This window comes from Hippocampus bargibanti, linkage group LG09, assembly GCF_051943395.1.
Source record: "Hippocampus bargibanti isolate YZ-2025 linkage group LG09, ASM5194339v1, whole genome shotgun sequence".
NCBI lineage: Eukaryota > Metazoa > Chordata > Actinopteri > Syngnathiformes > Syngnathidae > Hippocampus > Hippocampus bargibanti.
The window spans coordinates 14,152,396-14,179,722 of NC_142742.1; the positions used below are offsets into that span (position 1 = coordinate 14,152,396).

General features: G+C 43.5%; 2 protein-coding genes across 4 annotated transcripts in view; one reads left to right on the forward strand and one right to left on the reverse strand.

Moving 5' to 3' along the window:
- Positions 1-945: 945 nt before the first annotated feature.
- Positions 946-5,028, reverse strand: LOC148893737 (uncharacterized). The gene is made up of 2 exons (XM_089004081.1): positions 4,801-5,028; positions 946-3,090 (listed from the first exon to the last, which is right to left on the reverse strand). The coding sequence occupies exon 2, from the start codon at positions 3,009-3,011 to the stop codon at positions 2,250-2,252; it is 762 nt and encodes a 253-aa protein (XP_088860207.1). The 5' UTR covers positions 3,012-3,090; positions 4,801-5,028; the 3' UTR covers positions 946-2,249.
- Positions 4,498-27,327, forward strand: part of LOC148893738 (zinc finger protein DPF3-like) — a 28,752-nt gene continuing 5,922 nt past the window's right edge. For all 3 annotated transcript variants that reach the window (XR_016115947.1, XM_089004079.1, XM_089004080.1), the window contains exons 1-9: positions 4,498-4,577; positions 18,414-18,574; positions 19,299-19,406; positions 21,861-21,985; positions 23,611-23,706; positions 23,801-23,861; positions 24,744-24,785; positions 24,883-25,023; positions 26,686-26,799. Coding sequence is in view for 2 of the 3 variants with exons in the window: in XM_089004079.1 (XP_088860205.1) it covers positions 4,546-4,577; positions 18,414-18,574; positions 19,299-19,406; positions 21,861-21,985; positions 23,611-23,706; positions 23,801-23,861; positions 24,744-24,785; positions 24,883-25,023; positions 26,686-26,799 (880 nt within the window). In the remaining variant the exon portion in view is untranslated. The remainder of the gene's footprint in view (positions 4,578-18,413; positions 18,575-19,298; positions 19,407-21,860; positions 21,986-23,610; positions 23,707-23,800; positions 23,862-24,743; positions 24,786-24,882; positions 25,024-26,685; positions 26,800-27,327) is intronic.

A 27,327-nucleotide genomic window follows, 5' to 3' on the forward strand; every position in this document is an offset into this window, starting at 1 on the left:
ATCGACCATAGTGAGGAGATGTGTGCAACCCTGCGAAGGAGGGAGGGGCCCGACCAGGTCCACATGGACTTGGTCAAATCTCCTGGCCGGAATCGGAAACGTTTCTAGGTTCGCCCGGGTGTGCCTGTGGACTTTGGCGCGCTGACATGCCACGCATGCAGCTGCCCACTTCCTGACGTCCTTTCTTAACTCAGGCCAGACAAACTTGGCCCCAAGTAGTTTGACTGACGCCCGGACGCCAGGGTGTGAAAGGGAATGAATTGAATCAAAAATTTGCCGACGCCACTCCTGCGGAACCACGGGACGAGTGCGACCCGTAGACACATCGCAGAGGAGAGCGGGACCCCCTTCACACAGTGCCACCTTCTCAAGTTTCAGGGCCGTGCCTGCTGCCTTGAGTTCGTGGATGTCCGGATCCTCAGATTGGGCCGTGGCCATCTCTGAGAAATCCACCCCGAGCTGGACTGGACAAACGATCGTGCGTGACAGGCAATCGGCCACAGGGTTACATTTGCCGGCCACATGCCGAATGTCTGTTGTGAATTCGGAAATAGCCGCTAGATGCCGTTGCTGTCGGGCCGACCACGGTTCGGTCACCTTGGACATGGCGAATGTAAGGGGTTTATGATCTACGTAGGCGGTGAACCGGCGCCCCTCGAGGAGGAAACGAAAATGGCGCGTTGCAAGATAGAGTGCTAACAACTCTCTGTCGAAAACACTATACTTGCGTTCGTTATCTTGCAGCTTCCGACTGAAAAATGCAAGGGGCTGCCATTCGTTCTCCACAAGCTGCTCAACCACCGCCCCTACGGCAACATCAGACGCGTCGGTAGTCAAGGCCACTGGTGCGGTTAAGATCGGGTGGACCAGAAGAGTTGCACCCGCAAGAGCCTCCTTGGCTCGTTCAAAGGACTGCACTCGTTGCGTGGCCCACTCGACGGGGTCATTAGCCTTCTTTTTTCTCAAGGCGCCGTAGAGGGGTTGTAGGAGGTCGGCTGCGTGAGGAAGAAACCGGTTGTAAAAATTTATCATGCCCAAAAACTCCTGCAAAGCTTTAACTGTGGCTGGGCGGGGGAAATTCACCACAGCCTGCACTTTGGCGGGTAAGGGGATGGCACCCTGTGGAGAAATGCGGTGCCCCAAGAAATCGATCTTGGGCAAACCAAATTGGCACTTCACAGGGTTAACGATAAGGCCATGCACATCAAGACGCTTGAAAACCATCCTTAAGTGCGACAGGTGTTCCTCTGGTGAAGGGCTGGCCACAAGAATGTCGTCGAGGTAGACGAACACAAAATCTAGGCCTCGCAAGACTGAGTCCATCAGTCTCTGAAAGGTCTGTGCCGCCCCCTTCAGGCCAAAAGGCATACGGAGGAATTCAAAGAGGCCAAAAGGGGTTATTACTGCAGTTTTTGGCACATCTTCTGCCCGTACCGGAACCTGGTGATAACCGCGAACGAGATCAACTTTGGAAAAGATCACGGCTCCGGCCAAACGTGCGGAAAAGTCCTGGATGTGCGGAATTGGGTAACGGTCGTGTGTGGTTACATTATTAAGCCGACAAAAATCACCGCACGGCCGCCAAGAACCGTCACTTTTGGGCACCATGTGCAATGGTGAGGCCCACGGGCTGTTGGAACGCCTCACGATGCCCAAGCGCTCCATCGTCGCGAACTCCCCTTTCGCCATTGCCAATTTTGCCGCGTCGAGGCGACGAGCGCGGGCAAAAACTGGCGGGCCAACCGTGGGAATGAAATGTTGTACCCCGTGTTTTGTATCGGCATTGGAAAAAGCGGGTGGGGTTAACGACGGATAATCGGTAAGCAGGCGTTCATAAACGTTACCTGACGTTAAATAATTTGCGTGCGTCAACGCTCCAAGCCCTCCAGCCTCACATGGGAAAGTGACGAAAGAGATGGCGTCGATCAAACGACGGTTAGCAATGTCCACAAGCAGTCCATGAGCGCATAAAAAATCCGCGCCGATTATCGGAACTGTAATCGAGGCCACAATAAAGTCCCACTCGAATTTTCGTTCGTGGAAACACACAGTTACCGACCTGGTGCCAAAGCTGGCGATGGGCGAGCCGTTAGCTGCGCGCAGGGGAGGCCCACATCCACCTGCCGTCTTGTCCGAGGCCGTGGGCGTCAGCAGGCTTACTTGTGCCCCGCTGTCCACCAGAAAACGTCGACCTGACGAGGAGTCTGTGATAAAAAGCAGCTCGCTTTCGTTGCCGGCACCCACGGCCGCTATTGGGTGCCGGCGCTGGCGTTTCCCGGAGCCTCGTAGGTGCAGGGTGGTGTGCAGCGTCGGGCCTTGGCGCCAAACCGCTGGTGGAAAAAACAGAGGGCTTTCTCGTGTCGCTTCCGCGTGACCACTCCGGCTACTAGGGTCGGGTCGATGTTCGCTGCCGCTCCGCCAAGGGGTTCAGCCGTCACGCTTTGCACGGCGAACCTCCGTGTCGCCAGCAGCACCCGGTCCGCTTCTTCAGCCAAACCTCGGTAGTCGCCGGTGGCTAGGCACGTCGAGTTGGCTAGCACGGCGCGCACAGAGGCCGGTAGCTGGCGAAGGAACACGTGGGGGAACAGGAATCCGCCATCATCCGAACCCAGTAGCGACAACATTTTGTCCATCAGGTCCACTGCTGTTCCGTCGCCGAGTCCGGGAAGAGAAAGAAGCCTGTCTGCTCTCTCAGAGGCCGACAACGTGAACCGTCGGAGCAGCAGGTGTTTGAGCGCTGCGTATTTTTCGCTCGGTGGAGGTGCACGCAAGAGAGGCAGCACACGACGAGTCGTCTGTTCGTTGAGAGACGCCACGACCAGATAATATTTCGGCTCATCTGTCGTGACGCCTCGTAGGTGGAAAAGCGCTTCCACATGTTGGAACCACGAAGCCGGGTCGCTACTCCAAAACTCGGGCAGCTTCGCGGCGTAGGCGGCAGCTGCGAGCTGAGGCGCCGGTCGTGGCGGCATGGCCGTGGAAGATATCTCTTCGTCTGCTGTCATGAACATTTCGAACGTCGGGGTCACCAGTGTAGCGGTTGAGGAATGAGAACACACGGTCGATTAGAGTACGTCTTTATTCCAACTGCTAACAAGGAGAAAGTAAAGTAAAACCGAAACTGCAGTGAAATATATGTGACATAAACCCGCCCCCTCCCGTACACCTGCTGGGTGAGATGCCCGGTCCCAGTGCCCGCCACAAAGTGAATGTAAGTCAGTCAGTCGGCCATACATAGCCATGAATAATAGGACACTAATCAACCTTTGCCCGGCAAATTGTCTTTGTTCAAAAAATGCCTCCTGCGTGACTGGATTTGACAAAATGTTGTATCGCACTCCGACATGATATAGCGTTGCGCAGGATAGAATGGACTCCGGTCGCGCCACCCTCGACCCGCAAAATTGAAGTCAAGTGCGCCACCAATGCCATTGTCAGATTGCATTACGGTAGCCTTTGAGTCAGCGAGCGGTGTTTCCGCCTTCAAAATAAAAAAATCAAATGCATGCCGGTTGTGGTTTCGAGATTTTATATTTTTAGATCTATCTCAACTTGAGAACGCTTCCTGGCATGGTTCAGGGCGTTGTTATTCTTCCTGAGTGAACATGATGTTACCTGCCAGCCAGGAAATTACTTTATATTCGTGTTTATTTCTTTTAATCCAAATGTGCATTTGTTGAGATTCTTTTATTTTGAAGGTGGCGTACACCACGAAATTACTTATTTCATAAAACGTTTATTTCTTTTAATCCAAACGTGCATTTGTTGGTCTGCTTTTATTTTGGAGGTGGCGTACGCCGCTCGCCGGCGGCAGGCTACCATACTTTTGACAATCGCAGTGGCGGCTCACTTGACTTAAATTTTGCGAATGGATGCTGCCTTAACCGCAGTTAGAATCCGACTACCTTGTCCCATATAACGAGTTATTTCCTCAAAAAATAAGCATCCAATCTGTTGCTACACACATCTTCTGTTGTGTTTTACAAACGCGTGCATGGGTGAAAATAATTGACAAACATAAAAAGTGTCAAAACATGAGTGGGATCGCCCTCTGCTTCTCATGTGTGTTCTGGAGCGTAGTTAACCACTAACGGCAATCCTATGTAGGAGGAAAACTGTGTTTGCATTCCTTACTGTATTTTCTCTCGCCGCTGCAGGCGCCGATAAAATGAGGAAAAGCATTCCCTTCGAGCTTATTGGTGATGCCAATAAATAATTAATAATCAGGTGAATGAATAATTAAACACACCTTTCTTGTGTGCACTCTTTGACGTTGTTACATGTTGTGGTATGTCAAAAGTAACTTACCACCCTCAAATGGTGACTCTTTAGCTACATACACTTTGCTACGGCGAGTTGTGTGAAAATAAATAGTGTAGGAAACCCCTTGAAATTATTTTGACAGTTTACCACTACCAGGCCACGCCCGATCAGCACATTTCGCACGCCTATTGGTCGACGAACACATCCAAGCTTTCATAGGTCAATTTCGATAGGTTTCCCTCAGAACTGCAAGACGCCGATATTGCTTTACATTATAGCAAAATGGCGGCTCTCATTCAGAATCCACTAAAAGCGTAAGTAATCTAGACGTTTTGAGTTTAACTGTGATTGGTGAATTTGTTAGAAGCTGGCGTTGTGCAGCTAGCCGTTCGTGCAGGCTAACCCTGGTCGCGAGTGCTCGGCCGCTACGGCTGTCTAATTTCATGTTGGTGTACTTATTGCATGGTAAAGTAGCCTCGATACAGTTGTTTTATTTTCACAAAGATTCCAATGTGTCGACTGCAAAAGTGATATTACCTTGGCACGAAAGCAGCTTCTTCGGAGAATGTCGCTTTCCCCAGCGGTGTAATTTTAATGTAACCCAAGCAAAGTGTCGACATGGTGACTCTCCGCTGCTTTCGAACGAATTTAGAGCGATTACAAAAAAAAACTCGGTTGGTTTTTGTCAAGCAACGCGGCGAAATATCAAGTGACATTCCAAGAGTGCTTCCTACTTTTGCAATTTGTCGACATGTCAACTTTGGCTTGTCGGAGCGCAGACGTGGTCGGGAGCCGGAGGAGGGGGAGGCGGCATTTTGTGTTTGCATGCTTGTTGGCCAAATCGACTAAAGTGCCAGCACAGACAGACACTGGGGGAGGGGGGGGGGACATACATTTCTGCCACACTATTCTGTGAAATGTTATTCATGCTCATCCCGTCAACGCTGCAGTGCTCCACCTTACTTCTCATGGTTATCCTTTGTTCACACGTATAGACTCCAGAAAGCAGGTGGTTTTCTTTTTTAACTATGTTGTTTTGCACACTGACTCAGTTCATCCTCCTCCTCTCCCTCCTCCTCCTTCCTCTTCCTCATCCTCCTGCTCCTTCTCGTCGTCCTGCTCCTGCTCCTCCTCGTGCAACTAAAGCAATTGTGCTCCACTGTGCCTTTAAGTAGAGGAGTGTGAGAGATTAGCTTGGTCTGGTCCAGGATCCTGGGCCCATCTGTCAGAGAGATGCTCCAACAGGGAGGAAGTGTTGAGTACAAGCGGGAGAACCATCTGCTCCTCCAGAAAGAGGTGTCCCTCAAGCTCCATCCTTTTTTGCTTGGTTCGGAGCTTGGTGGACCTCACCACACCTTGCCCCGTCACCATTGTTGCCTGCACGCATTTCCTTTTTGCCCAGCCCTTTTCGAAACGTTTTGTGATGAGATTGTTGATCAAATATACGCGGCCTACACAACATATGGGATATGTCGTATTTTGCAGTTCACATCTATGGGCGAGACAAGCCACCCGATTGTAATTCAACATCTAATTTATGGTTTGTAATGTCTGTCGTCTTGTTCCATACATGTAGGTGCAATTATATGGTCATTCTTAGCAGAACAACCCCCACCGGTATTCCCATCAGCAGAAAATCTCTCCTAAATATGTTCAGGGGCCTGTGAATTTATTACTAAGTGTGCAATAAGCTCTATTTTGTTGGCAGCTAAATGGCTCAAATCAGAATCAGAAAACCTTTATTCGTCCCAAAATGGGGAAATTTGCAGTTCACAGCAGCAATTTGAAAGGGGATGGGGTGGGGGGGGGGGTGAAAGGATCGAAAACAAGATATTCTAAGCATAGCAAAATAAAATTGTCAACTGTATACTGTAAATGTGCAAAACCGTTTCATAGAAAAAATAGTGCAATTATCAAGAAAAGCATATTGATATATGTAACAGTATGGAGGTTACTGATTCGCTGTGGCGACCCCTTGAAGGGAAAAGCCGAAAGGAAAAGAAGAAGATTGCATCAACCCATATTTACAAGTGCCCAGTTTTTTTCCAAAGCAGTACTTGACGTTAAGACCAGAACAAAACCCAATTAATACTTTCAATTTTTACTGCAATTGTGTGTGTTTTTTTGTGGTTAATCTTGACGACTTCGAAGCACAAACTTTTCACTGTTATATTATTGTCAGTGTCAAGTGTTACGTGTGAGGGCCTCGCTGAACAGAATAATTACGAAAAAGTGTTACGAATAAAAACTTGTATAATATTCATCGGGGGGAAAAGTGTGTCAAAGTTAAAAAAAAGTGTCCCGGTAGTATGTGTATAAAGTAAAACTTAACAAAAAATCCCCTAAACACCTTGTAATGTGACAAAAAAAAACATAATTTTTGAGGTTCAAAGTCAGTATGAAGATATTTTTTGAGAGAAAAGTCATAATAGTTTAAACAAATGATAGAATAGATAGCAGCCTAATGAAAATCATATACAGTAAACGTTGTACTAAGTTCATCCTGTCTACTTGATATCTAATGTTAAGCAGACATGTCATGTAAACATGTCAGGTATTGGAACACCTACACTCTCTGTAAGGAAAGAATCTGCTTAACATCATATACAGTAAAGTCTCATTATATCGATATTCTCGGGAGTCGGAAAAAATATCGATATAACCAGACTATCGATATATCCAATCCTGCGTCATGTAAATTTTCTCCTTGCGTTCATAGAAATAGTATCGTAATAAGCAGTACTATCGATATAACCGATATCGATATAACGAGACTTTACTGTAAATAGTTTGTTTTGAAAAAGGTAATTTTAATGCTTAGCTGGGAACATATCACTCATCATATTATACTGCTGGTACCTATAACTGTTTTCGTTCACTAACCTCCAGATGTTTTTTGATAATTAGTACAAATGTTAGGGCGGCCCGGTCGTCGCGTGGTTAGCACACCGGCTTCACAGTGCAGAGGTTGCCGGTTCGTGTCCCGGTCTGGCCTCCCTGTGTGCGGTTTGCATGTTCTCCCCAGACCCGCGTGGGTGTTCTCCGGGTCCTCCGGTTTCTTCCCACACTCCAAAACATGCATGGCAGGCAGATTGACCACTCCAAATTGTCCCGAGGTGTGAGAGTGACTGTTGTCTTTGTGTGCCCTCCGATTGGCTGGCAACCAATACAGGGTGTCCCCCGCCTCGTGCCCAAAGACAGCTGAGATAGGCTCAAGCAACCCCCGCGACCCTAATGAGGAATAAGCGGTACGGAAAATGAGATGAGATGAGTACAAATGTTCTTAAAAATCTAGCAAAACTATTAGTTTTAATAATAATGTATTTTCTTCCAGATGGTCGTTTTATTTTGATATTCCAAATAATATTCCATATAAATTTGGTATTTTACACTTCTACTGCCCAAAGACAGCTGAGAAAGGCTCCAGCATGCCCATGACACTCGTGTGAGGATAAGCGGTTCAGATAATGGATGGATGGGTGATTATTCCAGGTCATACCTTGTTCCTATAAACTAAACATAATGAAGGGTTTTAATCCGCCATTCCAGGATTCTGGTTTCTAACTTCAATTCACACTTTAGTCTTGATTTATAATTAGTAGCACTTTCCGCTAATTGGATTTTGCTCTAGAGAACCAGCGTCACCCTTTTTATGTATTAAGACAATGCACGGTAGGGAAATAGTTCAAAATTGGACTGGAGAGATTGGGAGGACACCCTTGATGTGAGATCTTGGTTTATCAGAGAGGACAATAATCACTGCAATCAGATTAATGTGAAGCATCAAATATTAATTGAATCCATTTACACATCTTGCGACTGGAGTCAAATCACAGCCGGCAAATATAGCCCATATGTCACATCCCAACTAAGTGATAAAACTCGAGTTTTGGTTCACTTTTTGAATTATTTGAAGCAGTAAATCATTACCTTTTTTATCATGATGTGTATCGACATGATGACTGCCGGCTGTCTCTTCTCAATCCATCGTAGATAAACGCAGTGTAACACAGAAAAACGCAGTAGCCAATGGAAAATATCACACCATGTCTTTTCTTTCTATTCTTTCTTGACTTGTTGTTTACCTCAAGAAAGAGAAGCAAATGACAATTGACCCAATGACTGTTTGAAACTAGGTTGGCTTAACATTTCAGATGTAGAAAATGCCATCTTACAGATCACTTGTTTTGTTGCCATGTAACTTTTGATTCTGAAATTTGACACACTAAGCAAAAGATCATTGTAGCTATTGTGGGGCTATGCTGTAAGTACACACTTTTGAATGAGATCCTATCAATCTGTGTTCTGCATGCTAAAAAAATGTCTGGCAGCCATGGTAGACTGATGAGTAAGAATCATATTGTGTCCCCATTGGGATACAATTCTCCACCACCAGCCAAGTGATCAGAACAAAGAATGGTGTCACTCATGTGGGGTTACGCCATTTGTATTGGCATTGATTCAATGTTGCTTAAGAAGGCATGCAAATGTTTCATCAGAGCCGAATTTGATTGTTTTGTTGAACTACTTTCATGGTACATATAAGCAATTATTTTTTTACCATTTTCATGACAGTTATTCAAGGTTATGAATGGTACTCGATGAATTACTTTGCAAAGTGGATTAACAATATGTTATTGCACACATATTGTGTGACATGAATAATCCAAATATCTGCAAATCTATGTGGATAGGAGTCACTCAAAAATGTTTTGGAGGAGGATATCATCACATTGCAGGAGAAGAAATGCATAGTTACTGCTACGCTGACCACTTTTAATTGAAAGGCTTTTTTATTGCGGCATTGAAGTGTTGTTCACCTGAATTTTGTCAATTTTTTTGGACAATATGTTAAAATGTTCATACTTTGCATGATCCGGCGACTTATACTCAGAAGTCACTTGTATGTATTAAAATAAGAGCTCTGACTGGCACTCAAAATTCAATTTCCAAAATCATGTTGACTCTGTATCACCATCACTTTTCCCCCCACCTGCAGTAATGCAGCAAAAATATTTGTCAGCTTTGAAAAGAACAATTGAAGAAATGAATGATTTAGCAGTAGTAGACATGCATGATTGCCAATGTCCACACGTCTTTATAGTACGTTCAAGAAGTTCGTAACACGTTAGCTAACTGTTGAAAAAGAAAGTGAGAAAAGAAAGAAGTGAAACCAGTAATTGTCATGTCAAGGCGTTATTCATTCAGCATCATTATCCCACAACACCAAAAGACATACACACCCCCCACCACGGCTGGTGGAGTAATCTTTGGCGGAAGAACACCAAAACACATGACCGAACAGCGGCCCAGCCGGCCTACCTTTCCACACCCCCTTTCTATGAGTGCACACGTCGATCGTCTTCAACGTTACTTTTGCTGTTATGGTTGAGAAGGTTTCTTCAGCCCTCATCTGTACAAATTTGTACAGATGACGGCTGAAGAAACCTTCTCATCGATGGACCACTCCTGTACGACTGAGAGCTTACACAGACGTTTTGCTGTTATGGGACCGAAAAAGACCCCACCACAGGCTCGTGTTCAGCCGAAGAAGACACAAAACAAAATTACAGTCGAGGAGAAGAAAGAGATCATTGAGAAACACGAACGAGGTGTGCGTTTGTGGCATCACAGGTGCGCACCACGGCTTTCATGTGAATATCAGCCTGACACATTTCCCACGCTGTGTGTCACTTCCCTGAGAGTAACTTTCTACTACCATTCTACAAATAAAGAGCCCGGTACCGATATGCTAAATCCACCATTGCTACCATCCTTCGCAACAAAGCTTTACACAAAGGAGTTATTTACGGGGTGCTTTCACGTGACTAATGACACCGAACTTGTCACGTGCAAGTTGACAGCTCGGGCGGGGCCACCGCTCCCGACCTCCGCCAGCTGCTATCAATCCCCTAATCATCGATGCTGGGACATTTTAACGAGTCGCTGTCACCTCATCAGTGACATGAATACGACGCCTCGCACCTCGCCAGTGTATTGGACTTGCCAGCACAAGAGTTTTCTTCGCCCGAAGTGATTGTTAGCCGTGATCGCGTAAATTTGTTGCTTTCCGGGATCGTGAGGTTTTTTTCACCCCCGCGTTTATTTTGCCTAGCTTGATAGACTGGACGCATTGCCCCCGCCCGCCTTCTTTTTTTCTTCCGGGTAGGTGGAATCATCGGACTCGCGCCTTTTGTTGTACTAAAATCTCTGCCAGCACCTACGTCTCTGCCGCCTGCTTAGGGATCCAACTGCTTTTATTAACGTTCCGACGAGTCAGCTATCCCTGTCACGCTCGGAACATTACAGTATCATTGTGTTCAGCTGATAGAAAAGGCTTGGCATGATGTTACCCTTCGATCCTTAAAAGCAGCATGGAAGAATTGGTGATGTGCAGGCTTTTATTGAACATTTCGATCCAGAAAAGACTGTGGCTATGAGAATCATCTAAATGATGAATTATAATGTGATGCCTCCGTTTCGTAAGACCTTACAAGTCAGAAAGCAACAGGTGTCATGAGCCATCAACGACCATCACAAATGTAAATAAAGTGACTTTATCATACAGTGCAGTGTCTTTCATTACAAAACAATAGCACATTTACTATACATAGAATAAGGTATGTTGTGTGTACTTTTAAGGCTTATTTAGTTGAAAAATATATTTTATGGAAACCTGGGAACGGATTATTGTCATTTTAATTGTTTCCTATGGGAAATTATTTTTTTGGGATACACACTTTTCACCTTACACACTCTGTTTGGGAACCAATTAAGTTCGTAAGCAAAGGCCCCACTGTAATTGACCAGAATTATAACACATTTTAAATAGAAAAGGAAAAGTTTTCCGCAGTGAGAACAAACTTTCTTCCAACTCATTTGCTTCCATCATTGTGACGTCCTCCCATTAATTTCGAAACGCAACCCAGGTCCTGTTTTCATTTGTATTGCTTGATCATAACTTGGCTGCTGTGAAATGTAAATTTCTCCACTGCGAGACGAATAAAGGCAAATCCAATGCAATCCAATTTACCGGGTTCCGGCACTCAATTTTTGAGGTACTTTTAATAACCGAATGGCACACCTAAACAACACTCTAATTTTTCCAATGGTTTAAATCACAGGTGTCAAAGTCAAGGCCCGAGGGCCAAATCTGGCCCACCAATTCATTTTATTCGGCCCGCGAAAGCAAATCAAACTTATGAAATTCCATGACTCTTGCTGAAGTCCGAACCAAAATTTCTAATTGTCGTATGTAAATCACAATAACAGTCATTATTCTTCACTTCAGATTTGAACACGAGTCATTCATTAATTTGTTGGCACTCTATATGTAATATGTGGCGGGAATTTAACATTCCAGTGGCTTCCCCCAATTCATAACGGTCCCCGAGAGGAAACCGTAACTACAATGTGGGCCGTGGCAAACAATTGGTTTAAGTGAATCTGTGCACGTTTGAAATATATTTCCCAACATATCCACAATTAGGCAATATAGATTTTGGAGGCATGACCAAGCTATATTGTTGTTTCCTTTTTTGTAAAAAAAAAACAACAAAAACTGTATGTATACAAGTCCAAAATATTTCCATCACAATTGCATGATGCAATGATATTTTCAGCTATAGTTGGTACTATATCGCCGAATACTCAAATGTAAATTTGAGGCCTGAGTCTGAAAAAAGTAATGTTGGTGCATCATAGATGTAATGTTGATAAAATGGTTACTTTGGAGTGAGTCACATATGCTGTTGATTAGCCCTCTCGTGTGGTGATATGTGGTCTAGTCTAATGCTGTTCACGTTGTAGTTGCATTTCCTGTGATTGGTTGTGTTGGTGTGGTAGCTGCAGCTTCCTGCAAATGAGCTATGCACCTACAAAATTTCGGAAAAAAGTAAGACTTCTCTTCTGGTTTGTGTGTTGTAGTTGTGTGTGTCTCATTGACAAGTCCCCATGACAAACTAGAAATGCAGAGTGACACACAAAATGAGTGTTGACGCATTGTCACATTACAGGCTGTAATGGGGGCAAACCGCTGACAGGAACACACTGATAGTGGCGGGTTACGCTGGCTATATGATTAGCTTTTGCTCAATTTCATGCAGCCGCTAACTGTATGATGTGAAAGCTGTGTTGTACATGCCACTTGCGGAGCTGAAAGGCTCACTCAACCATATGGAATTATTACTTAATTTTGGCACTGGAAGTGACAAGAAGAGATTTGATTGGCCCAAAACACTTCATTCGGTGCAAAGGTTATAAAAAAAAACAGTGGCAGTTAGTTTATTGTGAATGCCACCATTCAGCATTTATGTTAGATTTGTGTCAAGTTTGTGATACGTAGTTTGTATGTTCAAAGTCTATGACAAATGTTGCAAACTATTCTTATGATAAACACTGCTGAAAAACGTCTCAATTCCCATGTAACTGATAGCTTTCGGTTTAAAAGTGTATTTTGTAAGCTTGTCTCTTCGTCTGTGCGATTTTAGAGATGTTTGTTTGTTACCCGATGCTGGTGTACCTTTAGAGTCCTATTTCACGGTCACCCTTCCATGTTAATGTCCACATGCTGTCCTCGGTTACGTCCGCCTTCCCTCTAGGTCGGGACCATATGGCTCGCGAGCCATATATGGCTCTTTTGATGATTGCATAAGGCTTGCCGATAAAACTAAATACATATTCTTTTTTTTTTTCGCCGTTCATTTCCTGTTGGGGCGGCAGTTGGCGGAAAGTGCAATTTGATTGGATGACACTGACTAAGGTTGGCGGAGAGTGCAATTTTGATTGGATGATATTGGCCGTCTAGTTGAAACAGGTAAACGCCCCTTTAAATGAGCCCGACGAGTACACTTCAGCTTGACTGCACTGGAGCATTCGCCTTTGAGGAGAGAAAATGTTCTAATTCTAATTTGCAATGAAACAATTCCATCGATGAAACAGTCGAATGTCAGTGACATTTTAACAAGCCCCATGTGAACGTTAGCATCAATATACTTCTGCGAGAAGTATATTGCTGATAGCAAGTGTGGAAGCTTATGAGCCGTGTGCAGGCTAGCTAGCAGTAACTTCGCCTATGGACCCGATCGTTTGCCTGGATATTTACCAATCACGAGTAACGGAATACCATCCATGTTAACGGTGAGTACTATCACAAAGTTATTTTAAATAATACATTCTGGCATTTTGTTGAAAAGTGGCCGCGCGTACGTGCGTGTTTGCGTGCGTGCGCGCGCGTGTGTGTGTGTATGTGTGTGCGCCCGCGTGTGGCTCTCACTGAAAAACATTTCTAAATATTTTACTTTTATGGCTCTCTTAGTCAAAAAGGTTCCCGATGCCTGCTCTAGATCACGCAACGTCAATCAGTTAAGCAGACCCCTCATCAAAATCACACAGCAGCATTCAGAGTTTGGAACTCATGAGGCAACCCGCATCATTCGGTCCCTGTCCATTTTGGAGGAAATGTAAGATTTATAGTCATGAAAATACAGTATTTCTATTCCAGTGGCTACAGCCCAAAATGTTGCTCTTACTTTCCTGTATGACTTTGTCCTGTAGTTCAAATGAGGAGACAGTGCAGAGTAATTTTCACTTTGGCAAGTAGTGTTTGCTGTTTTCCAAGAGACAACGCAGGGTAAACCCTTGAAGGTGTCATTCTCATCTGAAGAGGGTGACTTAAAATGAGAAACATTCTTCCATGTCACTTAATTAAGTTGAATACAGTCAGACTTCAGACTTTTAATTGAAAAAAAAACAATCCCTTAAGTGCTCAATGAATTTTTGAATTACATTAAAAATCTTGCCATGTTAAGTTTATTCACAGCCATGTTGTGTACCATCCTGAAATGCAGGTCAGAGGTCCGGTTGGACATGAGAAATGTTGAATTTTGCTCAATAAAAATGTTGTCAATCATGGACAATTTGATGGACAATTAGTTTACAACATGGTATTGTTTATGCCCTGAGGTGCTGGCAGTGTAATGGAGGTCACTACTTGACAGCAAACAGGAAGCCTGCCATGCATGTTTTTTGAAATGTGGGAGCAAACCGGAGGACCCGGAGAAAACCCGCGCGAGGCCAGGCAGAACATGCAAACTTCACACAGGGAGGCCGGACCGGGTATTGAACTCACGACCTCTCCACTGTGAAGCCGGCGTGCCAGGCACTCCACTACCGGGCTGCCTTTTCTGTAACTGTTTTTTTTTTTATGGAAAAAAAAGGTGGGGAATTACTGGACTTTGATGGAAAAAGTAATGCCAGGGATATTAATTATTTCAGTTCAACTTTCATGACATTTGTTGACTATGTGAAATGTTTGACTGTTCAAGCCTTAGTCGCCAGCAAAAAAAACAGTATTTTGCCAATGTTAATGAGTAAAAGTGGGTTAGAAGACTCTCCTCCTAGCTTGCGTCTGGGGACTCTTTCCTTAAGCAGCCCGTGCCAACCACCAATACTTTTAACCACATATTTGTTGTCTCAACTTGACCCCCTGCCTACAGTGAAAGGCACTCGCTGAGCCTGATTAGTATCCGGCGTTCAACTTGAGTGGTCTCAAGAGCTGCTTCCATGTGGCATGCCTTTCGAGTGGGCCTTCAAAGCCGAGCCCACTTCAGGGACCATTTGCAGCCGGTCTGTGCTTTTGTAAGCTGATATGTCGTGTCACGTTCCATCAGTGATGTGTGCTGATGTCGAGGAACGGCAGTGAAACAGACAGCCTAGAGTTTGATGTGCATTTGGAGATAAGTTTCACATTTAGGGATTTGCTTTTGAAGTTCCATGATCGACTGTGTGAAATTCACAATTTATTATTTGATTTTTTTTAGGTCCCAGTGACTGTCTGTGTGTTCTTTTGTTATTTTGAAGCTTTTTAACCATTATTTTCGTGGCGTACCTGACAGTATATTTACTCACTCATGCCTTCATATGTGGCAAAGGAGAGTAATTGTTACCAATGCCATTTTCAGCTGTTTATTGAATAGTATTTGGAAATCAATAAAAACATATATGCAATGAGCACACTTTTCTGTCTGAATGATTATCTGCCACAGCTCCTGCCAAGATCTCATTCTCGAATGATCTGCTTCTTGAAGACACATTTCTCACACAAAATGTGTGAGAAATTTAAATTCTGACCCCAAATCCATCAAACCATCCTGCTCAATTTGTTGGAGTTGGCAAAACCCACCATTTTGTGTGCTATTCTTTTTCTGGTTAATTTCTCTTGGTGTCATCTTGGTGCCATTGTTTACATGTTTGTCATTTTATCCTTCTCAATTTTACCTATCTATTTTTCTATTTAGCTTTCTAACTCCCTCTTTCAAATGTGCTTCACAAATAAACCCTAACCCATAATTTATTACAGAATCAATGTGTACAACATTTTCTATACATTTTCCACCAGCATTTTTTATATGTTGGTGTGTTCAAATACTGAATGTTGAAAAGGTATGTTGTCATGAGTTTAGGTGTTATTCGATAAATTGTAGTTTTCATACCTCTTCGTACAACATATTAATCTATTACAAATTGATCTAACATATATTATCAATATGTATTTTTTTTACCTGAAACAACTCTTGTACAAAGAAACACCAATTATTGCAGAAAATAATACAGTACTCTCAGTACTAGCGGAGTTCTACAGTCATGTATTAGCCACCCACTGTACATCTCACCCTCCTAAATGTTATCTTGGAAGATTTAGAACAACAATCAACAATCATATATTATTTAGATTAATGAATTTGGAACGCAGTTCAGATTGCGAGTTCCGTCTGTAGGTAATCAAATAGTTTATAATAGTTTCAAATTTTTTTTTTTTGCTTCTTGTCGTCTTAGAATCTCGTGTACCTGTGATTTTCGCCGCTTGTTAGCCATGGCCTCACACACACTGTGGCTTTGTCCGAGCCGCAGTGTAGAAGGCTTTGTGCGGACAGCATTCCTGATGCGATTGTTCATCTGCTGCATATTGTCTTGTCAGGAGCTAGGGCTGGAGGCGGAGAAAGCGGGTGAGGCCAGGACAAGCAAGTCTCCCACCTTACCAGGTCCACTTAAAGGACAACCGACGTCACTTTTTTGTTTTTTAACTGACATCAGAAAAAAACGTTTTATAGCATCTAAAATACGCAAAACACGCAGTATGATATTTTTAGTCACATGCAAAACACCAATAAAAATGACTTAAAGTGTCCAAAGTCTGCAAAAAATTGAGCTGCGAATTGGGCATTTTCAGAAAGTCCCGCCCCCAGTTCGTGACGTCACGCCAAGACGTCTTGCATTGCTGAAAAATCAAAACAATGGCTTCACATTCGGAGAATATGCTTTCTTGTTACACATCCAGTTATGAATATGATTCAAATAGTTCTGAAGAGGAAAGCATACAAGTTTGCAATCGATTAAAGATGTTTTTTCCGTGTCAATTTGAGGCAAACGGGCGGGGGGGAATGTCGCACCCAAAAATGGCAACTAGCTCCCGTGAGGAATGAATCAGCCCGTTTCCACAGGCTGATAAATTCCTTCCATGGAGCTCTGACGCCCTCTTCTGACAGCTTTTGGGTGCAACATCAAGGTTTTCAGATAAACAGTACAGCAAAATACATTGACGTGATGGACTGCTACAATGTGTCTTTTTATCAGTCAGGGGGGGGTCCTTTCATGACGTAACGTGAGGACTCGTCACCAACTCAAAAACAAGACTTCCTGAATATTCAGCGCGAGTTTTAAAACGTAAAATATAGCTATATGCGGTGGAATCTTTGTAAAATACGCTCAGTAGAAGTCATTTGAAGCCATTTTACAAATTATGGACACAACTTGTCCGGAGACGTCGGTTGTCCTTTAATGATTCCAGACTCAGCTGGCAGCCATCAGCTCATTAGTTTGCCTTCAAAACGTCTGTCTTGCTCATATCCTAATTGAAAACATGTGCAAGAAGCTTATCGTGCCACACTGATGTGGAGATGCCATGTTGCAACTAGGACGAACCCTGATCACGGTTTGCACTGTCGGCCTCCCCCAGTAGACAACAGATGATAAAAATCGAACATGTTGTACTTATTCACGAGCCCCAGAATTTACCCTCCATTCCTGACATGGTTAAATTAGAACCTGCCCTTGTGCGCACCACTGGGCCGGGATTAATTAAGTAGGCTAATTACCATAGCAGGCATGTGGCAGAGATTGGGAGTTTGACTGTGAAATATCCTTCTCTCTGCAGCTCTGAATATTAACATTGAAACGCTGAGGGACAGCCCAAGTCTCAGTGGTGCTCAGGAAAGTGGAACTAAGTCCAAGAGTCTTAACCGCTCTCTCGTCACCAATGACACTTAATATGGGAAACAAGCCTGGCAAAGAATCCTTCAACTCAGTTGTTTAAGTAAATCAATCATCTTCATTTTTTATGTAGTCATTAACAATTATTCTTTTAGCTCGTTGTTTTTAATCTAAATATTTATTTCAATTTATTCGCTGCCATTCCCGAATTTATTTGGGAATTGAAAAGTGTGACGTTGATCGCCATTCCCGAATTTCTTTATTCTGGCGGGGTGTGCCGATAAAGCGCTGGCCAGAGCGCTGGCCAGAGCGCTGGCGATGTTTTTTTCGTTCCACAAGGAGGAAGTTTTTGTCTTTTGTCCGGGTAGCGTTTTGTTACAGCTTCAGCTGTTGTTAAAGCGCTATATAAATCAATATACGTATTCTATATGTATTGTATTGTACTTTCTACAGCTGCCCCCATTTCAAGCTCATCTAACTCCAGACCCATATAACTTGGGAATCAACTCTTTTTTTCTGATGAAAGAAGAGAATCTAAGTTTTGTAACGCTGTATTGAATGTTTATGTAGTCCGAAAACTCAATATTCCGTGGGTCATGCAATTTGAGTGAAAATGACAAAAACCATGGACACATTTTTACACATCATCTGGCAGTGAATGAGTTAATTTATTTTTACAAAATGACCAGTTTTTCCCCCAGAAAATTTCATCTTATCTTTTGTTATTGCCCCTCATTATTTATATGGATTTGCTTTGCTCCTTTTTCACATGATATCAGCCAACATGACTTGAAGTTAGTTAAATGATAATTAAATCCAGTAAATATCAAATCAACAAAATCCCTTTCTTGTGGCTAACCTTGTGGTTTACCACTTTTCAGATTGGGTGACCGATTCTACAAAGACGCCATAGAGCAATGCCGCAGCTACAATGCCCGGCTGTGCGCGGAACGCAGCGTTCGCCTACCATTCCTGGACTCACAAACCGGTGTGGCCCAGAACAACTGCTACATATGGATGGAACGCCATCAACGCAGCCCAGGTGGATACACACACAGGCACACAGACTATAACAATTACGGAAATTACACTTGTATTATAAAGTCATCATTATTCATAACTTTGCATAGACATTTCAGCTGGGTGATATGACGATATGTGTTGCTTAGACCACATGCGTCAAAGTCAAGGTGTGGGGGCTAAATCTGGCCCGCCACATTATTTTATTCGGTCTGCGAAAGGAAATCAAGCATCTCAAGTTCCAATTTGCTCACATCCAAAACAAAATGTCAATTTGTCGTATGTAAACCACAATAACAGTCAATATTTTTGACTTCTGATTTGAAAACTAGTCATTCATCAATTTGTTGTGCGCTCTATATGTAATATGTGGTGGGGATGAAACATTCTAATGACTTCCCCAAATTCATAATGGCCCTCGAGAGGAAACGGTGACTGCAATGTGGACCGCGGTAAATAATTTGACACCCTTGACTTAGACAATACATAACAATGCACCACCTTATCGTCATTTGTTATCTGCAGCAAACTGGAATACCCCAAATAAGTTTGATTTGATGGGCAGCTTTCACATATCGTGTTTCTTTGTGTGTGCGCGTGCGCATGCGTGTGTGTGTGCGCGCGTGCGCGTGTGTCTTTTATGGTGTAAGAAAATCTGCCGCAAAACAAGTGGATTAGCAGGTACTCTATTCTCTATTGTGCAAGTCCTGAATGAGTCTTGTTATGTGTGTTCAATGGTTATGCAGGGGTGGCAGCCGGGCAGATGTATACGTATCCAGCTCGTTGCTGGCGAAAGAAGCGACGGCTGCACACCGCCACTGATCCCAACCTGGGCATCTTTGGTCTCAAGCTTGGTAAGTTTGTCGCCCGTTGCGGTTCACAGACACTCTCTCTTGTGGGGTCTTTTCTGTGATTCTGTGGAATCATCTCACGAAAAGTACAATGTAGCTCTGTATGAGGGTTTAGAGCAAAAGAGGCTGCCATTCATTTTTCCACACAATGAGCCATGGCCATGTTTACCCGGCTGTTGAACTTGTTTTGTGAAGAGAACATATAATTAGCTTTCCCGGTGTTGAACGCTGGTCCACTGCAGAGTGTATTCTATCATAAATATTATGGAATAAAAACTCTTGAGGGTATTTTCAAATGATCAGGGCACACTGAGATTTTGGGTAGCAGTACATTCTGTATTGTTCTTGGTCTCAATTTTCATATTAACTCATTCACTGCCAGATGTGCAAAAATGTATCCACTCCAGTGCTAGGGTTTCTGTCATTGTCACTTGTATTCCAGGACTCACAGAATATTGAGTTTTAGGACTACACAAACAGTTAGTACAGCATTAGAAACCTTAGACTCTCTTCTTTCGTCAGAAAAAAAGTGAATTCCTAAATTATATGGGTATGGAGTAATGTGATCTTAAAATGAGGGTGGCTGTCCAAAATACAATGCAATGCATATATATATTGCTTTATATAGACCTCGAACAATAGCTGAAGCTGGAACAAAGCGCTAACATGGAAAGAAGGGAAATGCTGCCATGGGCAACGCTTTATGAGCACCCAAGCATGGAAAAACAAAACCTGAATAATTTTGGGAATGGCGCTCTGTCATATTTTCAATTCCCGAATAATTTGTGAATGAGTTAAATACATTCTCCCTGAAGATGTGACTTGTACTCTGGGTGGACTTGAGTATGTTTTTTTTCTCTTTGTTGTATTTTTTAAATGGTGCAACTTATGCTTCTGATTAGCTCACAGTCTGAAAAATACCCTTACAATGAAAAACCCCTCCGATGCTCCACGAGCTCTCTACAAAGCTTCCTCAAAAATCTGAACTTGTTTGGGGTGAATCGCAGGCACTTATCATGGCAGGTGCGTACTGACTGAATCCACAAAAGTGTGACCTTAAATGTACATCTACTACAACCCGTATGGATTGATTGAATCTTTCTCTGCAGCCAACGAAAAACAATGAGCTTGTTCACTATTCAGGTTGAGCTGCGATTTATCCATGTTTTGTTCTATGTTTTGGAAGTCAAACACAAACTGGAGACAGTGCAACTCAACTAGGCCTTTGTTTCTCAATCACTTCTCATTCTTGCCTTTTGTTTTCCACTGAGACAGACACCCCCTCCCACATCCCCGCTTTCTAACAACAACTGTGCTGTGGCAGGGGTAGCCCAGCAGAGGCGACATACACACACACACACACACACACACACACACACACACACACACACACACACACACACACACACACACACACACACACACACACACACACACACACACACATCGACTTAGACATCGTTTAGAATGCTGAGCACGTTGTGCATCTGGCCAGAGGTGGATCAGCATAAGGAAGTCAGCCGGCAAAGTTGTGCTACGGCTAGCCAGATTACTGTCCTGCTGATGGTGTGGTAATGTGGCTTGTGCTGCATGCACAATCAGTTCCATGCTGCAGGCGGCAGCCGGCTCTATTTTTAGTCCACCAGATCCCATGGGTGAGTAACGAGGGAGGGGAGGTGGGCCCGTCTCGTCGCGGAGAGTTGAAAGTCAGACACAATGGTGTGCGGCTGCAATGGGCTGCAATGGTCTTGTGTTTCTTTCCCACCTATACAGGCTTCTGTTGCTTGCGCTGCACGAGGTGTGTTGGGTTGCGACAGCTGGTCGGAGCAATGTAGCTGACATGCGTCCACTTGTCCAACCTCCATAAAGCATCTGCATTGCTGTCACTGGTGAAGAGACTTTTCAAATAACATGCACAATGTGCATCTCATAGCTTTTTATTCACCCTACCTACACCTGCTGCCTCCTGCACACTTTTTTGTTGGAGGCAAGAGCTGCCTGCCGCGCTCAGGCCCAAGTGACAAATTTGTGAAGTAAACGTACCCAATAGGAAAGAGATCCATCCATCCATTTTCCAGACCGCTTTATCCTCATTGGGGTCACGGGGGGTGCTGAAGCCTATCCCAACTGTCTTCGGGCACTAGGCAGGGACACCCTGAATTGGTTGCCTGCCAATCACAGGCAAAGAGCAAAGCAGAGATGCTCCAGCAAATTATGACTTGCTTTTTTTCAAGTAGAGAGTGGCCAAAAGAGAAGAAGATGAACGGACATATGCTGATCGAACAATCACTTGCAGAGGTCAATGATTTTAGCCTTGCATGTGGTAAAAATTACCCTTGGCACACACTCATGCACACAGTTTCAGTTTTGTGTGAAACCTGCGTTGAAATTTTGATTGTTCTTCACGTGTTGCCGTTTATTTGTTTTTTTATGTTTGTTTTTTTTTTTTTTTGCCAGACAGCAGCCACATTTCTAAGGACACATTGCCCACCCAGAGCACAACTCTCGAAGCTCTGCTAAGAGGTGAAGGTCTAGACAAGAGGAACTCCAGGAATGATGAAGAGAGTTTGCTGGAGATCCAGGTGCCTTCATTCAAACCAATTTTCTGTGCTTGTTTGACAATATTTTTTTTGTGGTAGATCAACTCAGAAACAGAGCTCAGACCTTCACATTTTGCATTAGGCACACAGCACTTTGCAAAGTCGGTTACAGTTGAGCAAAAAAATAAATCACAAAAGTGTAGGTTGGTGCGAGCTGCCGAGAAAGAATCCTTTAAAAACTTGTAGCCATTGAGGCAAAGGAGCTCAAAAATTCACTCAAACCTCTTTTCTTCTCCACAACCCAACGCATGTCTCTGTTGGATTGTCAGCTTTTCCTTTTTAAAATACTACAAAAAAAAAACAAGCTGGAGTGACAGAAAAGTATGTCAGCGAGGTGCAAGACATGTATCATGACTGTAAAACAGTTGTGAGGTGTGCTGTCGGTGTGACGGAGGAATTCAAGTTGGAGGTGGGACTCCACCAGGGGTCAGCTCTGAGCCCCTTCTTGTTTGCTATGGTGATGACAGGCTGACAGACGATGTTAGACAAGAATCTCCTTGGACCATGATGTTTGCAGATGACATTGTGATCTGTAGTGAGAACAGGGAACAGGTGGCGGAGAAACTAGAGGTGTGGAGATATGCCCCGGAAAGGAGAGGAATGAAGATCAGTCGCAGCAAGACTGAATATATGTCTGTGAATGAGAGGGATCCTAGTGCAAGAGTGATGCTCCAGGGAGAAGAGATAAAGAAGGTGGAGGTTTTAAGTACTTGGGGTCAACTGTCCAGAGCAATGTAGAGTGTGGAAAAGAGGTGAAGAAGCGTGTCCAGGCAGGCTGGAGCGGCTGGAGAAAAATGTCAGGTGTGATGTGTGATAGAAGGGTTTCAGCTAGGATGAAAGGAAAAGTGTATAAAACAGCAATGATGTTTGGACTGGAGACACTGCCACTGAAGAAAAGACAGGAAGCTGAAGGTAGCAGAGCAGATGTTGAGGTTTTCTTTGGGCGTGACCAGGTTGGATAGGATCAGGAATGAGTACATTCGAGGGACAACTCATATTAGAGGCGTTGCAGAGAAAGTTAGAGAGGCCAGACTGAGATGGTTTGGACATGTCCAGAGGAGAGAGAGTGACTATATCTGGAGAAGGATGCTGAGCCTTGAACTGCCAGGCAGTAGACCGAGAGGAAGACCGAAGAGGAGGTTTATGGATGTGGTCAAAGAGGACATGAAGGTAGCTGGTGTGAGAGAAGAGGATGCACAAAACCCAAACACAAAAAAAGATAGATGGAGGACATTGATTCGCTGTGGCGACCCCTGAGGGGAAAACCGAAAGGAAAAGAAGAAGTTGCTTAAATAATTAATACACAGAAAGAGGGTTGTTCTTTTTTGTGTTTTTCATTTTTATCCATTTTTAGTGATGACCAAAAAAGCAACATCGGCCATCCGTTATCGACTCAGCACTATTATTAAAAATATAACCATCGCAATTCCACAACCCATCTCTTGGTTATCCTCCACAAAAGCCCTCTGAATGATGTTATGTATTTTCCACAACTTGATACAGTCCAAGCTCCAAATTATATATTTAAATTTTAATCAAAGTTGAAGCAGAGCTCAACCAACTTGCTTGTTCTGACAACTTCCTCATGTGTATCATTCTCATGTCAGAGAGTCCTCGAGGCAGACGCGGCAGAAGATGCTTTCAATGATGATGACGACTACGAGGTGGACACACCCAAAAGAAGACACCGAGGCAAAGGCAGGGTAAGTGACTCAATGACAAGGTGATGCGTTCAATGTGTGCAGACTACTGCTCGTATGTCTAAGATTAAGTGGATGGTCTCGTGTTCGTCTTTAGGGTCGGGGTTCAGGCCGGAGGAAGGCTGAAATGGATGATGACAAGCCATACGTCTGTGACAGTAAGCGGACATTACATCCTGTAATTTTGACCTTGCATGTGAGTAACTGAATCCTTGAGCTCGGTTTTAATATATCATCATGTGTTAGACCTCACACATGATGAGGGGGGAATGGTCTCCTTGTGTGTTCTCACATGATGATGTCTGTTGTAATACCAAGGTTGACCATTGTAGAATGGTGCACTCGGCAGCATTGGGCATCCATCGTGGTGGAAAATAAGAGTAGAAAAAGAAACAAGAACAGCTTGGCTTTGTTTGCTATTCGATGCATTGTCATTCTCCTTCTCATTTTTATTTTGGTAAATAGGTACATAGAAATGTTATTGTCATTTTCACTCAAATTCCAGCACCCGCAGAATATTGACTTTTAGGACTACATAAACATTCACTGCAGTGTAATAAACCTTAGACTCTTCTTTCATCAGAAAAAAGAGCTAATTCCTAAGTTATATGGGTCTGGAGTAATATGAGGTGCAAGTGAGGGCAGCTATATAAAAGGCAAATGCTGCCCCCTCGTGGAAGGAAAGAACGTTGCCAGAGGTCTGACCGGCGCTTTATCGGCAGGACCCACGCAAGAAAAAGCAAAACCCAAACAAATTCGGCAATGGCGTTCCACATCATACTTTCAATTCCTGGATAAATTCAGGAATGGCGGTGAAGGAGTTATAGGTTCCAGTGAGTATGTAGGACTCCTCATTATTGAAATATATCGACTGTGATTTTACAGATTGAATTACTATTCTTGTCGGAGGGTCGGCTATACTTTGCATGTGTGACACGTGGATAATGGAGCTTGGGGTTTATTCACATCGTACTTGTGATTACAGTACAGTTGTGATCAACACTTGCTCAGACTGATTTATGTCATCTTTTCCTTTCCAGACAGATACAAACAAAGGAATAATTCCAAATCATCAACCACAGGTAAACAGACTTAGTTTATCAATTGCTGTGTTTTAGCAATTTAATGTGTATAGATTGAAGAGTTTACAGGATTCTTTCCTGTGCATGTGTGTGGCAGTCTACGCGAAGCGCTACAGGAGCCGGACAGGACTAAGCTACCACTATACAAATTCCCACCTTGCCGAGGAGGACAGAGCCGAGGAGAGGACCTCTGTCTCATCAAGGTCTCCTTATGTACAGCCCACTGACAGACATAAAGGTTAGAACTGCTGTCGCTAACTCGGTCTTCCTTTCAGTGCTGAAGTGTGCGTTGAGTTTTTTTTTTTCAGAAGTACGTAAAATAAGGTATTTTTATAAAACAGCAAAACCCTTCACTTCATCGCCATGATGGTGTGAGGTTTAATTTGGATTGTGCTTACATCAGACCACTTAGATTGTTATCACATAGGCTTAGTCATGCTGATGAGATGATACCAGAGTGAATGGGGCAATCAGGGTCAGTCATAGACAATGTTCCCTCTAATTTTTCATGTGTCTGAGCAGACACACAAGCTCCCTGAGCACACTGAGGACCACTGTGAGCGACATCAGATGTGTACGCTGTGGCCTGTAACCTGAACAGCACGTATGGGCAGGGCGGCATTATTCGCTGGACACCTGTTACTCATTGAGTTGCATTGCAAAATGGTACAAAAAAAATGCTGCATAGATGTTCTTTTGCGCTGAGTATGTGCAAGCAGTGCGTGATTGCGCACGCGCGCAGCTTAGAGGGAACATTGGTCATAGACTATAATCAGTCAGGACAAAATAAATAATTAGTGTAGATTCAGGGAATAGTCCTCTGCTCCCCCCAACCTTAGAGCAGGCACCTATCAGAACAGAGGTCTGGCACCGCCACCTCTGGACAGTAGGGATATATATATTCATATGTATATAGGGCCGGATCTACCAGCAAAATTTTAGTTCGCTGACGAAGCCTCTTGGATGAGCGATAAGCGAAACGTCCGACACCTTCAAAAAAAGTACAGATGACGGCTGAAGAAACCTTTTCATTAAAAGTTTAAGATGTTCATCTTTACTTGCATGGCTTATGGCGTTCCACGGAGGAGCAATACGACCACTATTTGTCTCCTAATGATTTACCAACTCCTATATGCAACTCCTACAATTAGAGTATCTGCAGAAAGAATTTCATGTTTTATTTTCTACAGAGTGAATGCCAGAGTAAATGAGTGGTTAGTGTGTCTGCTTCTCTTTGCTCGGGTTCACTGAATTAACATTTTTTTAAGTACATTTTTGTCAACATGTCAAAATTAATAAAACTGACGGAATAAAAAAAAAACTGAGCGAGGCTCCAGCAACCCCGTGTCCCTCGTAAAGATAAGATCGATTTCAGACTCGTGTTGAATGCATACGATTCAATATTTTAGCTTATTTTTGGTGGTAAACTGTTTTTTCCCCACTTTTTTCATCAAAACAACTGAAATGTTGACAATGTGATGTGGCAATAATCATAACAATTGTCTAAATATGCGGAAAAGTCACATTTGCATATATTGGAGACATTTTATTTATTTACCGTATTTTCTGGTGTATAAGGCGAACCCAAACGCCTTGATTTTCTTCAAAAGAAGACCCCGCGCCTTATATGCAGGTGCGCCTTATATGGGAAGTAAAATTGAGCCACAACCCCGGCCTCTACTGTAGCACTTAATAATGTGGTGTGCCTTATATTTGGAAAACTTTTATAGATTTACATATTTGGAAAACATTTTTGATGCATTAAAGGTGCTCCTTATCGTCCAGTGTGCCGTATATATGGAATAAGTTTAAACATACACCATTCATTGGGGGTGTGCCTTTATTCCAGTGCGCCTTATACACCAGAAAATACGGTATTTACTTTTAGCATTTCTTTCAGGTCCAAAGGTGCCGAGTGGGGCCAAGATCCCCAACCGATACTGTGATAAATGTCAGAATGCCAACAAGAAGTTTATGAAATCCGGCCCCCCATGCACAACTTGCCAATGCACACGTAAGTTGGAGTATTTACTGTTGTGTTTATTGTCAGACATTTCCCTCTTCTGTTACCACCTTCTGTGATGTCATCTTGCGGAAAAAAATAAACACTCATGTAATGCTCTTGATGCGCATTTAGCTAAAGTCCCAAAAGATTTGACACCTGCACTGTAGATTGTACTACTCTTGGATATGATACTCTCAATTTGTTTTTTTTAATACAAAGAGGAATATTAGAAAATTGTCAATTTAAATGGCCTGATCTTAAACCGATTGATCATGCATTTTACTGAGATGAAACTGAAGAGAAGATGCCCCTCAAATTGAAGACTGTTGTAGTCTGTCAGAAATGCACCAGGGATTAATTCCAGAATCGGGTGATGTACATGTTCCAAACTTTCAACTGTAATTGACTGATTTGCAAGTAAGGACAAAATAGGGAAAGTTAGATTTATGAGTACTCATGTGTCCCATTCCTTTGGATGAATGAAACAAATGCTGCTCAGTCTTTTTTTTTGGGGGGGGGGGGGGTGCATCCTGGACT

Coding starts and splice junctions, on each gene's coding strand:
- LOC148893737 (XM_089004081.1), bottom strand. CDS start 3,011: ATGTTCATGACAGCAGACGAAGAGATATCTTCCACGGCCATGCCGCCA.